The 17399-nt window shown below is 43.5% G+C and overlaps 1 protein-coding gene across 1 annotated transcript in view; it reads left to right on the top strand.

Moving 5' to 3' along the window:
• LOC126161752 (uncharacterized) overlaps positions 1–17041 on the top strand; it is a 40391-nt gene extending 23350 nt beyond the window's left edge. Inside the window, exon 2 of the mRNA XM_049917805.1 lies at positions 15210–17041. Coding sequence (XP_049773762.1) covers positions 15259–16410 — 1152 coding nt within the window. The 5' untranslated portion in view covers positions 15210–15258 and the 3' untranslated portion in view covers positions 16411–17041. The remainder of the gene's footprint in view (positions 1–15209) is intronic.
• Positions 17042–17399: the final 358 nt, after the last annotated feature.

The following is a 17399-nucleotide window of genomic DNA, read 5'->3' as shown; positions in this document are numbered from 1 at the left end:
GTTCCCTATATTGCTTGCAATTTTGTTCCTTCTCCCTGTTCTTTCATCCCTTTTCTGACATTTAGGTCTCTGATTGAAGTTTGACCTCCACTTCTAAATTTTCTGTTTTTAGTGTAAGCCATTTAGGGAAGAACTCCCTCTCTGGCATCTACGGTGTGGATTCCTCTCCCTGCTTCCTTCCCCTCTTCCTTCCCCGCTGCAGCTCCGTCCACCCTGCTAGGTCACCAGCACGTGTGCCAGTCCGTTTGGTGGTGCTGTTATGTACCCATCTGGCAGAGCCCCCTGACAACACAGGGATCACACTATTGATACCTTAGCTGTTCCCTCTCCATGTATGCCAGGGAGTGGTTGCTTGTCTTCCTGGAGCATCAGAACTACCAGCGATGGCTGACATGCCAGACGACTCTTCCTGTGGCTGGGTGGCACCCAGCCACAGGATTGGAGTGGGTGGTATCAGGGTGCATGTTTGGCACATGAAGTGTGTCAAGCTGCAAAAATCTTGTCTGTTCTCAAATGTCCGCCTCTTCAAATGGCGAAGGATCATTGAATGCTGCTTCATATGACCTGGCGGCCCTCCCTTCTCTTGCTACACCATGGGAGGAGGGCCAGGCTCACTGCCTTGGATGAAACACTTTCACCACTACTTTGTCTGTACTAGGACGGATGGGTACACATTCACCGTAACAAAGCCATTGTTTTTTGTGGAGAATATCGAGGACAAGTTTGGTGAAGTGGAGACTTCCAGTAAAATGCAGTCGAGCTCCCTGTTGATTGAAACTTCTTCTGCTGCCCAGTCTGCAGTTCTTCATGCTTGTGATCATCTTGGAAATGTCCCATTGTCTGTTACCCCTTACCAATCTCTGAATATGGTCCAGGGAATGATTTTTCATAGGAGCCTCATCCTGCAACCTGATGAGGAACTCCAGACTAATCTGGAGTGATGCAACATTCATTGTGTTAAACGTGTGCAGAAAAGTCGCAAAGACAACCGCACCAATACTGGGCCTTCATTCTGGCTTTTGAGCGGTATATCCTCCCGGAGAAGATCAAAGTTATGTGCTACAGATGTGGCGTGAAGCCGTACATCCCACCACCCACAAGGTGCTTTCGGTGCTTGCGTTTTGGGCATATTTCTTCTCACTGTATGGTGGACCCACTGTATGGTGGCTGTTGACACCCACTCCACCAGGGAAGCCCCTGTGTTCCGCCACCTGTGCGTGTCAGTAGTCATGACCGTCACTCCCCTCGCTCACCATGTTGCCCAGCTTACAAGAGAGAAAAGATGATCCAAGACTACAAGTCTCTGGATAGCCTGTCTTACATTGAGGTTCGCCAAAAATATGAGATTCCCCATCCAGTGTCACTTTCTTCAACTTTTGCCTCTGTTACTTCCTTTCCCCGTCCTACCTCTTCCTTACCCCATCCCTCTCTGTACTCCTCCCCTGCAGTTCCCATGACCTCCCATCCGACAGCCACTCCCCCTCCCCAGCCAAAGAAATGCCCACATTCTTTGACACCTGCTGGTGATAGGGTTCCCCCACAAGGACCCCTCTACGCAGCATCTCTCAGACTGGAAACCTCCTACCACAACACGGCCACGAGGCACACCATCTGTGCACCCCAAGGTCGCCCGCTCTCTTTCGGTTCCGGATCTTGCAGACACCTGTACTTCCCCTGTGCCCTCCCATCCTCCACCCCCAAAAGACAAGAAACTTAAGTTCCAAGACAATGCCCCCCCTACCCCCGTCCCTGCTGCCTCCGGAGATGCCATCTCCCCCCTCACAACCTGAGTGTGATGTCTTATTTATGGATGCCACCCCATCCTTGTTGGTGACGACCACTGACCGAGTGACACCTCCTCTCAGCTTCTTTGTGACTAACCTGGACTCTCACCATACGGTCGTCCAGTGGAATTGCAACAGATACTATTGTCACCTACCGGAAATACAATGTCTTGTTTCCTCCTATTCTGCATTCGGTCTTGCTCTTCAAGAAATGCACTTCCGTGATGACCACTCTCCAACATATCATGGTTATCAGGCGTTCTGTTGGAACTGTGCTGGCCCCGAGGTAGCATCTAGTGGGGACTACACTTTGGTTCACTCTGATGTCATTAGTGACCGGATCCCCCTTCGTACCAACTTCGAAGCAATAGTGGTTAGAATGCAAACGACTTTGGCAATCACCGTTTGCAGTGTCTACCTTCCTCCAGGTAGGACACTTTCTTATGTTGAACTGTCTTCTGTAATACAGCAGGTCCTACCCCCATTTCTCCTCTTTTGGGACTTACGTGCCCACCACCCACTGTGAGGGAGTGCCACTTCAGGGGGTTGAAGGCTCCCAATTGACTAACTTATTACAGACTTTGATTTGTGTCTCCTCAATGATTGTTACCCTACCCACTTCAGTGGCGCTCAAGTCACCTTTATGCTATCTATCTCACAGTCTCCTCCCCTGCTCTCATGGCTTCCCTACATTGGTCCTCCCATGATGATCTTTGTGACAGTGACCACTTTGCGATGATTCTGTTGTTCCCCTGCTGCTGCCAGGCAGACAATGCCCCACAATGGGCATTCTGCAGGGCCAGTTGGCCTTTATGTATCTCTGCTGTGCACTTCGGCACCTCTCTCTCATATTGCATTGATGTGGTCATGCAAAGTGTGTCTGCCACTGTTCTTCATGCTGTTGGTACTGCTGTCCACGTATCCACAGATGCCCCTTATTGTTGACTGTTACCATGGTGGACCAATGATTTAGCAGTCGCTGTCCAGACCCATCGGCAGGTGCTGCAGTCCCCATCACAGACCAATCTCCTCACTTTTGAACATCTCCATGCTAAGGCTTGTTGCCTTATTAAGCAGAGTAAAAAGGAATGCTGGGAGCGCTATGTTTCCTCCCTGGGCACGTATGCCTCTTGATCGCAGGTTTGGTCCAAGCTCAGTAGCCTTCTGGGCTGCCAGCGACAGTCAACTGTCCAGGGTCTTAACCTCCAAGGTGCTCTGTCACTAATCCATTGGTCCTTGCAGAACACCTCACAGCACACTTTGCGGAGGCATGGGTGCCCCCCTTCTTGTCCTGCTACCTTTCTCCGGCAGAAACACCTTGTTGAACAGACCCTCCTGTTTCAACCTGCACCATGCGGAACCCTATAATGAATGCTTCATTGAATGGGAATTGTTGCAGGCTCTTACCTCTTCAGGTGACATGGCCCCAGACCCGGATTCCATCCACAACCAAATGATCCAACACCTGGATGTTCCCCAGAGGCAAAAATCTCTTCAGGATCTTCAACCGCATTTGGCTCACGGGTCCTTTCTTGTTGCAGTGGCGAGACATTATACGAGGGCTATCCACAAAGTGCATTACGTTTTGGAATTAAAAATAAATAAAGTATTGGAATTTTTTTTTATTATATACAGATGAAAGCCTCACTTAAATACTACTTTTCTACGTAGTTGCCATTTAAATTAAGGCACTTATCGTAGCGATGGACGAGCTTAGAAATTCCTTCATCGTAAAATTCGGCCGCCTGCGCCTTCAACCACGAGGTTACCTCTTCTTGAAGCTGTGCGTCGTCATCAAAACGCTGCATAGCCAACCACTTCTTCATTGCTGGGAATAAGTTTGAAGTCGCTCGGTGCCAGGTCGGGACTGTACGGCGGATGAGGAAACAACTCCCACTTAAAAGATTCGAGAACTTCACGAGTGGCATTTGCCGTGTGGGCCCGGGTGTTGTCATGAATCAGCAAGACCTTTGAGCCCAACTTTCCCCTGCGCTTGTTTTGTATTGCTCTTCTGAGGTTGTGCAGAGTTTGGCAATACCTTTGAGAGTTTATTGTAGTGCCTCTTTCCAGGAAATCCACAAAAATCACACCTTTTCTGTCCCAAAAGACAGTTGCCATCACCTTCCTTGCTGACATTGTGTGCATGCATTTCTTGGGTTTTTGGGGGGAATTTGTGTGCCCCCACTGCATGGACTGCAATTTTGTCTCGCAGTTCACATGCTTAACCCATGTTTCGTCACCAGTAACGATGCGATCGAGTAATGAGTCGCCATCTTTCTCGTAAGCGTCCAAAAATGTTAACAGTGCAGCCATTCGCTGATTTTTGTGAATCTCTGTCAAGATGTTTTGTATCCATCTTGCACAAAACTTGTGGTAATCAAGCTTTTCGGTAATGATTTCGTCCAACAAACTTCGTGAAATTTGTGGAAAACTCAGAGAGAGCTCCGTTATTGTAAAATTACGGTTTTCACGGACTGCTGCATTGACTTTTTCGACAAGTTCGGCAGTCACTATGCTGGGCCTTCCACTTCGCTCTTCGTCGTGAACATTAGTTCGGCCATTTTTAAATTTTGTGACCCATTGATGCACTCCACCTTCAGTGATTATGTTGTCCCCATACACTTCACAAAGCTGCCGATAGATTTCTATCGGTGTACAGTTTTTTGCAGTCAGAAACCTTATTACAGCACGCACTTCACACTTCGCGGCATTTTCAATTAACGCTGACATTTCAAACTGTCACAGTAACTCAACGGAGTACAGCACGAACCTCTCACTAGCACGGCAGGATGCCGACTGAGCGGCGGAATGCCATGACACCAAGATGGCTGCGCTAGCCACGCCCCTAACGGACACAAACGAAAACGTAATGTACTTTGTGGATAGCCCTCGTAGTTATCCCTGCCCTTGAGCCCGCCAAGAACCTTGTCTGTCAACAGCTATTGCCCAATTAACCTGATGAATGTACTTTGTAAACTCCTCGAGAGGATGGTTAGCTTCAGATTATGTCGGGTGCTCAAATCTTGGGGCGTATTGTCCCCGTATCAGTGTGGCTTCCGGTAAGGACAATCTCCAACTGACCATTTACTCAGATTGGAAACAGCAATCTGACGGGCTTTTATTAATCACTGGCACCTTGTCACGGTCTTCTTTGACCTACATAAGGCATATGACATGGTGTGGCGCCATCACATTTTAGTTATCCAACATGACTGAGGCTTCCATTGGCCCCCTTCGGATTTTTGTCCATGCGATTTTCTCACCGGCTCTTCAGAGTTCGAGTTGATACTTCACTCAGCACCCCTCTGATTCAGGAAAAAGGTATCCCACAGGGTTCTGTATTGAGTGTTACACTCCTCCTCATAGCCATCAGTAGGCTTGTAACCTCTGTTGGGCCTGTGGTTATTCCAGCATTGTACGTCCACGATTTTTGCATCTAGTGCAGCTCACACTTGGCAGCATCTGCTGAGCGCAGAGTCCAAGGCACCATCCGACGGGCCTCTGCGTGAGCCATCTCCCATAGCTTTCAGTTTTCTCCCTCAAAATTACGGGTTGTGCATTTTTGTCATCGATCCACTGTACATCCCATTTCAGAACTTTATTTAGGCAACCAGCTCCTCAATGTTGTAGCACTGTCCCTCTCCTTGGACCTTATTTTTGATAAAAAGCTGCCGTGGCTGCCCCATATTTGCCATCTAAAGACTACATGCCTGCAGAAGCTTAATTCTCGCGCCTCCTGGCCCACATACCTTAGGGTGCAGAACGTAGCACTCTTCTCCATCTTTACCATGCTCTGGTCTTGCGCAGATTAGATTATGACAGTCAGGTTTATGGCTCAGCGGTTCCTTCCAATCGGTGAATATTTGACCCTGTTCACATTTTGGGGTGCATCTGGCTATTGGTGCCTTTCCCACTCAACCTGTTAAGTCTCCTCACAGAAGTGGGGATTCCCCCTCTCCAAATATGATAGAACCAACTCCTGGTTTCTTACGCAATCGCCATTCGTCAATTCATTGACCCTCTGTGTCCCCTCTCCTCTTTGCACCTCCTGACAACCGCCCACAGATGGGATCACCAGTTGGACTGTGTCTTACTTCCCTCTGTCGGGATCTCCATCTCCACTCACTGAATGCGCTCCATGTATTTCCTCCCACACCTCCCCCTTGGATAGTGGCTAGACCATGAATTAGGAGCGATCTATTCTGGGGTCCTGAGGTCTCTGTTTTGGTTTTCTGGTGTCTTGTATGTGCCATCCTTGCAGAGTTCCAGGGTGCCACCATCTGCTACACTGAGGGTTCTAAGACAGTTGATAAGGTGGGATACACTTTCATGTCTCCTACTGGCTTAGAATACGATTTATTGCCGGGATCATGTAGTGTGTTCACAGCAGAGCTTCTAGCCATTCACAGAGCCATCCATTTTGTTTCTCAGGTCTCCCTCCACAGTGTCTTAATTTGTACTGACTCAATGAGCAGCCTGCAGGCTGTCAACCAATGCTACTCCTGTCACGTTTTGCTATCCATGACTTCTCTCTGCCCTCAAACATGCCACCTGCTCACTTGTCTTTCTCTGGGTCCCAAGTCATGTGGGCATCCCAGGGAATGAACTGGCTGACCATTTGGCTAGAGAAGCATATACTTACCCTCCATTCCCTTTCATGATTCCAGCTTTGGATATGCAGATCTACATCAAATGTCTCTTTTCCCAAAAGTGGAATGACATGTGGTGCACTATTGCTCACAGTAATAAACTACGTGCCATCAAGGAGGCTACTGCAGTTTGGTGCTCTTTCTTTTTCTCCTCTGGGAAGGGGTCCACTGTTTTATGCCATCTACGCTTTGGTCATACCAGGTTCACCCATTGCTTCCTCCTGTGCAACGAACCGACCCCACAATGTGGTTGTGGAGCCAGACTGATGGTATCCCCCATATTGGTTGAATGTCCCCTTCTTTTGGCCATTTGCGTTAAGTATAGTCTTCCAGATTCCTTAATTTAAATATTAGCAGGCGATTCATAGATGGTTGAACTGGCCCTCAATTTCCTCTGTGAAAGTTGTTTTTATTTGCAGATATAAGGTTTTGCTTTACTCCTGGAGCAGGGGCAGGGTGGTTGTGGTTGGGACCTCTCTTCGTGTCTTCTCGGTCTGGGACCCCATGACCACTCTCCCATGGGGAGACCGTTCTTTCTTTTTTTCCCCCCCCTCCAGATTTTAGATTTGGTCTCACATTTTATGCCTTTCACTGTGTGTGCTTTAACTTCACTATTTCATAATTTGCCCCCTGATTGGACCAATCCGCTTTTAATGTACTGCCTTTCTTCCGTGAGTAGCTTCGGAATCACGGTACTGATGACCTCACTGTTCGGTCCCATAAACCCTCTCAATTAATCAACCAATCACTGCCTGTCCTCCAAAGAAAATTTCAAACCCGCAACCTTAGCAGGTAGTCATGGCGACAGTCTTCTGGCACTCTGAAAGGGTTATTCTGTTTGATGTCCTCCTTCATGGAGCAGTGATCAACTCTGTTGTGTATTACGCTACCCTCAGGAAACTGAAGAAATGATTTCAGCATGTGTCTGTTGCCACAGAATGCAAATAAACTTATCCTTCTCCATGATAATGCAAAGCCTCACACAAGCTCCATTGGACTGTTCTTCCTCATCTACCCTACAGGCCAACCTCGCACCCTCTGATTTCCTTCTGTTTGGCCCAATGAAGGATACACTCCACAGAAAGCAATCTATGGATAATGGGGTGGTTATTTATGTAGCAAGATGTTGACTCTGATTTCGACCAATGCAGTTGTTGCATGTGGGCATGCAAGCCATCCCAGTAAGGTGCTGCAAGGCTGTCGCATTGAATGCAGATTATGTTTTGTAGCGAGAATAGTGTGGAATAATATAATGTATTGAAATCCTGAATGAAACCAACATGCTTTCAGAAGAAAAAAAAGTGTTGTGTTATTTGTTTAACACCCCTTGTACAGTATAACCTCGCAAAGTGAACATAATTCCTTCCAGAATCTTACTCATAGTGCAAACACTCATTAAGTGAAATAATTTATCCATATAAATCAATGTAAAATACAATAATGCAGTCTATGCAGAAAAAGTACTAAAAGTTTATATAGTTCATGCCATTTATTTACAAATAAAATTATACATACAGAGTTATGTACTTTATTATTCATGATACACAACTAATTCTTTTTTACAAGGAAGCTATGTGTAGTCATTTGTTTCTGCCGATGCTTCAACACTTGGCAAAAATGTGACACAGCGTCATTGTCAAATAAATTTGTAGTGCACATAACCATTGCTTTATTGAGGTATTGCTTTTCATTGTACAGTGCAACCAATTCTCATGCGTTCAGCATTTCTCTTATTGTGCCAGAAGATTTGCTTTTACCCCCTCCTCCTACTCCTCCGAAGAAAGAACTCCGCCCGACAGCTTCATGCTGTGTAACATACTGCAGCTCCATAAACTCTCAGTGAGTGTGCCAATAGTATAAAGTTGATGAGAGGGATGTAATTATTTCAGAAGCTGAAAAATATAGCAATTGAATGCAGTACTTTCATTTCCTTTAGTTGACAAGTCTACTCCCTTATTAATGATTACAAAATAAGTGAAAGTCATTAGATTGAGAGGCTTCCAGAAGTCCATTGCAACTTCCTTAACAGTTAGAGTATTGTCCAGAACCAATACCTGACTTACAGTTAATGTGATTTAGTTTGGTATCGTGCAGATCAATTTTGTTGGACAACACTCTTAAACTACAGAGGATATTTTCAGTGCAAATGCATAGTGTCAAGTTATTTTGTGAAACTTCCTAACAGATCAGAACCATGTGCTTTACTGGGACACCATCCTAGAACGTTGCCTTTCACAGGCAATGCTGTCATTAACTAAGCCACCCAGACACAGCTCATGACCCACCTATGCAATTTACTTCCACCATTACCTCTCTCCTGACTTCCCAGAAGTACTGTACATAATGGAACAGTAAATTTAGGAGAAATGGCATAGCCACAGTGTAGGGAACTCTTTCCAGATTTACCCTTTACAAATTACTTAAATTCTCTACAGCTTAACTGTGATTGTGATGAAGATGAGCAGGGTTTTTTAGATGTTGGTATAAAATATTATATATATGTACTGAAATGGAATTGACACATTAGTCAAATGAAAAAAGTAGTTCACCACATTTTACGTATAGAAATATCTGTCATTGGATTAAATTTCTACCAAAAATATTACTGTAACATATGTTACATAGCTTTGATATCTGTCACTCATAAATACATTAATTGGTAATAAAGCTTAAATCATAAAGAACATGGTTTTCTTTTCATTGTGATAAAATTTGTTCCTCTTAGCCATCAGATGTAGTTATACATATAACTTCCTTGACAATGGGACTGATTTCTTGAATATATCCACCTTGAGATGTGACCTATTATACAGAATTAAATAAGGTGCTTCAAATATGAGAAATTTGGGTACATCAATGTAGCAGCTACAAGTGAATCATCGTGTGGTAGATATGGATCAGCAGTACATGGAACAGAATCCTCGTAGTTACACACCAATGTGCATTAACTGCCGGAGTGATCATTCCATTTGGGGCAGATAATGTCTGGTATATGCCAAGAAGCAGGAAAGTGACCAGTAAAATCACCTGTGGTGAAGCTAATTGAATGTTCAAGGTTATGCAGCCTTCATATTTTACACCTACCATTTGACTTTGCCCTGAAAGAAGTCACAGCATGAAAACAATAAATGTGTACAGGAACAGATCAGTTCAATCAGCTTACATATCTATACTAAATGATTAATGGAAAATCTCATATAAAGATGTGAAACAAATACTAACAAAGAGATAGAGGGGCTGGCCAGTACTTACCTCAGCTCAGTACAGCCGATAGATACACAAAAAACAGAACCAAAAATTTACGTTCCTAGCTTTCGGAACAAATGTTCCTTCATCAGTGAGGAGACAGGGGAAAGAAAGGGAAGAACGGAAAGAAGATTCAGTTACTCACAACCCAGGTTATGAAGCAACAGGGAAAGGAAAACAGGGAGGGTAGCAAGGATGGAGGCATGGTTGTCAGAGGGAAGCCAAAGATATTCTACTGTAAGTACTGTGCCAGCTTCAAACCAAAGAGGATGCATACAGAAGTAAAGAGGTATATAGTATAAAGATAAACACAACTATGTAGGATGAAAAGATGCATGAATGGCTAAAGAGGAAAGGGAAAGAGGAGAAGACTGAAGTGTAAATGGGAGTGAGGTTGTTTAACATAGGTTCAGTCCAGGGGGATGAAGGGATGTGTTGGAGTGCAAGTTCCCATCTCCGCAGTTCAGAGGGACTGGTGTTGGGTGGGAGAAGCCAAATGGCACATACAGTGTAGCAGGTTCCTAGGACCCTAGAATTATGCTGGAGGGCATGCTCCGCTACTGGGTATTGGGCATCTCCTAGGCGGACAGTTCGTCTGTGTCCATTCATGCGCTCAGCCAGTTTAGTTGTTGTCGTACTGATGTAAAAGGCTGTGCAGTGCAGGCATGTCAGTTGGTAAATGACGTGTAGTTTCACACGTGGCCCTGCCTTGAATTGTGTATGTTTTACCAGTAGCGGGGCTGGAGTAGGTGTTTGTGGGGGGATGCATGGGGCAGGTTTTGCAACGGGGTCGGTTACAGGGGTAGTAACCGCTGGGTAGAGAAGGTAGTCTGGGAATATTTTAGGGTTGAACAAGGATGTTACGGAGGTAAGGGGGGCGACGAAAGGCAACTCTGGGTGGTGTGGGGAGAATTTTGTCAAGGGATGATCTCATTTCAGGGGTTGACTTGAGAAAGTCATATCCCTGGCGGAGTAATTTGTTGATGTTTTCGAGGCCAGGATAATATTGGGTGACAAGGGGGATGCTTCTGTGTGGTCTGGGGGTAGGAACATTGTTGTTGGACGGGGAGGAATGTATTGCTCGGGAGATCTGTTTGTGGACAAGGTCTGCAGGATAGTTGCGGGAGAGGAAAGCACTGGTCAGGTTATTGGTGTAATTGTTGAGGGATTCGTCACTGGAGCAGATACGTTTGCCACGAATACCTAGGCTGTAGGGAAGGGAGCGTTTGATGTGGAAAGGATGGCAGCTATCATAGTGAAGGTACTGTTGTTTGTTTGTGGGTTTGATATGGACAGAGGTGTGGATGTGAGCTTCAACAAGATTAAGGTCAACATCCAGGAAGGTGGCTTGGGTTTTGGAGAAGGACCAGGTGAAATTCGGATTCGAAAAGGAGTTGAGGTTATGGAGGAAATTAAGGAGTGTTTCTTCACCATGAGTCCAGACCACAAAGATGTCATCTATAAACCTATACCAGGCCTATACCCAGCTGTTGGGTCTTCAGGAAAGCCTCCTCCATGCGGCCCATGAAGAGGTTGGCATAGGACGGAGCCATCCTGGTTCCCATGGTCGTTCCCCTGATTTGTTTGTAGGTCTGTCCTTCAAAAGTGAAGTAATTATGGGTGAGGATGAAGTAGGTAAGTGTGATAAGGAACGAGGTTTTTGGAAGATCTTCGGGTGGGCGTTGGGAGAGGTAGTGCTCAAGGGCAGAGAGACCATGGGTATGTGGGATGTTTGTGTAAAGGGATGTAGCATCTATGGTGACAAGAAAGGTTTCAGGTGGGAGAGGAGTGGGAATGGATTTGAGGTGTTCTAGGAAGTGGTTTGTGTCTTTGATGTAGGATGGGAGTCTGCGGGTGATAGGTTGGAGGTGCTGGTCTACCAGAGCTGAGATACGTTCTGTTGGGGCTTTGAAGCCTGCTACAATGGGACGGCCAGGATGGTTCTCTTTGTGGATTTTGGGTAATAGGTAGAAGGTAGAGGTACGTGGCTCAGGTGGAGTGAGTAAGTCTATGGAAGCCGTTGTGAGGCCTTGTGAGGGACCTTGGATTTTTAAGATCTTCTGCAGCTCAGTCTGGATGGAGGGAATGGGATCCTGGGTAACAGCTTTGTAGGTTGAGGTGTCGGAGAGTTGACGCAGTCCTTCTGCCACATACTACTCCACACGGTCAAGTACGACAGTTGTGGAGCCTTTATCCACCGGGAGGATGACAATAGAGCGGTCTATTTTCAGCTCCTTAATGGCAAGGGATTCTGCTGGGGTGATGTTGGGGGTTGTCGGGATGTTCTTCAAGAAGGACTGGGAGGCAACACTGGATGGTGAGGAATTCCTGAAATGTCTGCAAGGGATGGTTTTGGGGGAGGGGCGGAGGATCCCTTTGAGAAGGCGGTTGGAACTGTTCTAGACAGGGTTCAACACTGGGTCTAGTATTTGGGGGCTGTGTTTGGGTAGTGAAGTGATATTTCCAGTTGACGTTCCGGGTGAATGAGAGGAGATCTTTAACGAGGGCAGTGTGGTTGAATTTAGGCGTGGGGCTAAAGGTTAAGCCTTTTGATAGAACAGATGTCTCTGGAGGAGAGAAGGATCTGGATGAGAGGCTTAGAACTGAATTGGGACTGGTGATATGTGGCATTTGACTGTGGTTATAGTTGAGATTTGGTCTGTGTGGGGTATGTGCTGGGATGGGGAGATTGAGTAGGGTGGCTAGGCTAGGTTTGTTGGCTATGAGGGGGGTTTGTTGAAGGTTCTGTTGTGGTTGGTGTTTGTGAGGGATAGGGAGGGACCCCACTTCTTAGGTGTTGCACTAGCACTGTGGATAGTTTTTTCAGGTGGTGTGTGGCATGGAACTCAAGTTTGCAGCTGGCTTCTAGGATGAAGTTCCTGAGTGTGTTCTCCAAGCAAGGGTTTGAGAGGTGGAGGACTTTGAAGAGAGATAGGAGCTGTTGGGAGTGGTGGTTACATGAAGTAATGTAGAGATTCAGGACAAGGTGGGTAAGGGCTAAGGATTGAAGGTTCTGGAAGGCCAGGAGAGACTGGTGGAAGGAGGAATTGCACCCAGAGATGGGAACTTTTTAGGTAAGTCCTTTAGGGGTAATTCCAATTCGGAGGAAAAGCATGTGGGATTGCAGTTTGGCTACGGTGAATGCATGTTTCCGGAATGAATGTAAATAATGTGGTATAGGATTAGGGTACATAGTGGGTAACTGGTGGGTAGGGAAATTAAATAACTAAAGTTGAAATAGTAATCATAAGAAGGAATAAAACACGGAGGGAAGGACGAGAAAGAAATAAATTGTGTTGGTAATGTTCAATATCAAAGGAAGACCACTAAATAAGAAAAATACGGAAAAAGTTGACCAGACCAAGCAAGTATGTCCAGATCAGGGGAAAAGAACACACGTTGCTCAAAAACAAAGATAGCGCGTGCCGCAAAAGAGAGAGCGCGTGCCGCAAAAGAGAAAGATAGCCAATGGCACAAAAATATCACCGGCAACAAGAAATCGATGGAAATGGATGATACTGGTAGGTGTGGAAGAGATTGTCAGCAGTGATTGTTGGCTGGAAAACAGCGAATAACGAACGTTAAAACTATGGAATGTTAAATAAATAAATCAATAAATAAAAAAAGAGAAGTGGACTATAAATGGAACAAGATAATAGGAGGAAGATGAAACTAGCGTAGTTGGTGACGAAAATATTTATTTATGTATATATAAAACACTGAAGAAGAGAAAGTGTTAAGATGACAGATGTAAGTGATAGCTAACAAAAGAGACAAAACAATGAAGGATGTGGACCATATAGGTGATCTAAATGATTAGTGGAAAATCTCACTTCAGCTATTATGTGCTACTTTCCTTTCAAGTTGGCAGAATTCTTTCAGTCCACCCACTGTGGAGCCCCAAATTTTGATTCCTATTTGATCACTGATCTCGTGCTCTCTCTCTATTTTAAAAAATCAGAATTACTTTCATCTTTCATTTATTTTGTTTTTTGTGCAGATTTTACAGTTCATTCTTTTCAACAACACCTGTAAGTTTTTCTCTGTCACCGAGGATAGGAATGCCATTAATGAATCGTATCATTGATATCCTGCATTTGAATCTCATTCCTGAAATTTCCATCTATTCTTTGCTTTTGTGGTTCAGGTTAAACAGTTGGGGAGAAAGTCTGCACCCTTGCGTGACTCGTGTCTCTCTCTCTCTCTCTCTCTCTCTCTCTCTCTCTCTCTCTCTCTCTCTATCTATCTATCTTCTATCTTCAGACATCTTGTATCATGTTATCTTGGAATTCAATTTTCTGGGCTGAAAAATTCTATGGAGTGTTGATTTTTCTGATGTCTTCCTACGTCATCAAGCGAAGCCTTGGAATCGCTTCTTTGGGTCTTTATATTTCCTAAAGCCAAACAGATTGTCATCTAATTGCTCTTTAATCTTCTTTTCATTTCTTCTATATAATATTCTTATCAGTAACTAGGCCGCATGAGATGTTTAGCCAACCGTATGATAATTTTTACATTTTTCACATTTGATGTCTTTGGGATTGCATGGATATATTCTCTCAAGAGTTTGATGGTCCCATAGATGGCAGTCTTGTAGATTCTACTGAATAACTGGAATAACAATTTGGTTGGCACTTCCTCCAATGATTTTAGAAATTCCAGTGAAATGTTTATCTCTTTTGCCTAGTTAGATCAAGTGGCTTACAAGTTTGCCAAACTCTGCTTCTAATATTGAATCCCCTATATCTTCCAATTTGACATTAATTTCTTCTATCATCGTCTCTTTCACCATGTCTGTACTCTCCATTTAACAGTGAAATTCCCTCTGCACTCCTAATTCATCTGCATATTCCAAATCCCACACATTTTATAAATGTAAAAGGTATGAGCATACTACCCTCGTGTGTAGAAGTCTGGCACCATATGGTGGATGTAGCGAGCAGCGTTTGACCGTCTGTCTGCGTTAACTGGTTGGAAAACTGTGCTACGTGGATGTGTGAATGCCCTGTATGCCTTGCAGAGAAAAAGATGCAAAAACTAAAGGTAACAAAATTGACATTCTCCACTAATGGAAAAAGGTGTACAAGGCAATGCATACTCCTGCTTTTCTACAACCTCCACTTCACTGACAAAGAAAATGCATCAAAATTGATGCCACCACTCAGACTGAAATAATTGTCAGTATGGATCCCTGTACTTGCAAGTGCACCTGAAAAGCCACTTTTATCCAAAAACAAACTAATTTAAAACCCAAAAGTTCTGGTAGAAGCTAAATAATTGTAGAGTAAGGGAGACCACTCATCAAATAACAGAAACACAGAGTTGTTGACAACCGCACACACAAGAGAAAGAAAACTTGCAAGCTGCCTCAAATATTTTAATACATGTACATTTTACTTTATGAATTAGAACGTATATCTAACTATTACCTTGGTGGTATGTGAGAATTGAACTTATGCCATAAAAAAAACATGCCTTAATCCAGTACTGTGATAAAATGAGTTAATATTTTATTTTCATTGCATTTCAGAGACAGTAAGGAATGCTTCCATAAAAACAACAAACAGCAGTTGCACAAAATGACTACTTCCTGTGGAAATGAGATGTGCAACACCGCCATCAAAACAACAGTTATATGTAAGAGGGGGGTTAAACAAACTGTGCTCTCACCAGCTGGCTTTGGACAGATATATCAGCAGGAAATTACAGTGAAGCATATAGGTAGTAAAGAAGTTTCTATTTTGCGGCAGAGGTGGATTGGCTATAGAATTAATAATAGTGGTGAATATAATTCACCATCAGTTTTTTTAAAGTGTGATGAAATTGTATACCCATTCAGCACACAATCTGCACATGAAGAATCCCCAAAGTGTATGGTCACATCTAGTATGCACAGTCATAAGGAACCAGAAAGGAAGTTGTGTAGGTGGTGGACACTGTTTCTAATGTGCTTTATCCTGAGTGTTGTTTTGATAAGTATTCATTTACTGTTTCAGAACACCTGCAATAAAGTGTTTAACATAGAAAAACTTAGAGGTGTATTGGATGAAAACGTCTTTGGCCAAGATGAAATTAAAGACCAGTTAATAAGGACTATCGAGACCATGAATTCACCTATGGATTCAGATGTAAAATTTCTGATATTTTCAGGTAGTTCTGGTGTTGGAAAAACATATGTAGCATCACTAATAGCTCAGTTTTTCCCATGGTCAGAAAATGTCCAGCATTTTATGGCACCTGTTCATTCTGAGCTCTCAGCAGGTGACATTGACAAACGCATGTCTTTGTGTGGTTATAATTTAGTCATAATAGATGACCTGAAAAAAAGTGATGTAAACATGATGTTGGAATTGAAAAGAAACTATGAATTAATGAACAGGCAGTTTCTTAAAGTAATATTCATTTTCATTTTTACCACTGAACAAAATTTTATTGCTAATGACATTGATAACAGTTTCAGCACACAGTTGGATGGTAGTAGTCTAACTTTTTGTGGAAGTGTAACCCATTTTCAGTTTAAACAACTAGAAGAAGAAGACATATTGAAGTTCATAAAAAAATCGGTGTATGAGAAAGGACTAACAGAACCACAAATTCTTATTGATGAATTTATTAACAGTTTTTTGAGTCCTTCTTTTCGTGGTGGTGGTGGGTGTAAAAGAATAAGTAGTAAGCTAGCTTTATTCCTGGAGATGTATGAGCAGAAGAAACTGAGAGCAAATTTCCAGTAAATTATGGAGTAAAAGTATTCATTTGTATTTTTTTTTTTTTAAATGAGCATATCTTGACTCAACGGATATCGTCATACTTGTGAATGCTCATGGATGTGATACATCTTGCCGCATGAGAGTTAGTATGTATTCCATACCTGACATTTTTGTTAGTGCCTGACTTTTGTGACTGGCATTAAGACAGGTATGAAGCTCAGTAAATTATATGTTTGTTTATAGAGAACTCCTCATATATAAATTTTAGGAACTTTTTATTTTCTCCTTTGAGAATGAAGAATGTACCTGCAATCACTCCTTTCTATGAAAATTGTGTAACCGTGGCATACTCTGTGTAATTGTTTTATACTGAGAGTTCCTATTTTGATAGTACAACAAATTTATTTTGTATCTTTTATGCGATGTGTCTTACAAAGAAATGAGGCTAGTGCCTTATGGCTGATGTTTCCAAGTGTCACCTTTGTAATTCTCCTACTGCCATTTATTAATAAGAAATGTTTCTGCAATGACACTTGCCTTTGGAAAGTGCATATACATGTATGTTGTGATATATACCAAATGAAGCTTGTATTTTTGTGAATAAATATTTTGAAATACTCTCTCTCTCTCTCTCTCTCTCTCTCTCTCTCTCTCTCTCTCTCTGACCCAAAATTACTTTTGGTCCAGGAACAAAATGAAAAATGTTATGTCATTTTGTTTAAAAGTACTGGCATATTGTGCTGTATATACTGGTATTGTAAGAGGTGGTCTCATTCCATACAGTAAGTCTACCCTGACCCACAGTTCTGGGTGACTTTCCCAAAATCTACCCCTTTTCCTAGACCTCTCCAGTCCTTTTCGTTCACCCCTATTCCATCCCCTTCAAACCTTCTGCCTGAAGAAGGAGCTACTGGCTCTGAAAGCTTGTCAATTACAACTGTCTTTCATGTGTGTGTTCTGACGCTGCTTGGTGAGTAGATTTTTTATCCATCCAATTAAATAATCAATACAGA

Source organism: Schistocerca cancellata, chromosome 1 (genome assembly GCF_023864275.1).
Source record: "Schistocerca cancellata isolate TAMUIC-IGC-003103 chromosome 1, iqSchCanc2.1, whole genome shotgun sequence".
Classification (NCBI taxonomy): domain Eukaryota; kingdom Metazoa; phylum Arthropoda; class Insecta; order Orthoptera; family Acrididae; genus Schistocerca; species Schistocerca cancellata.
This window is presented reverse-complemented; position numbering and strand designations above follow the sequence as displayed.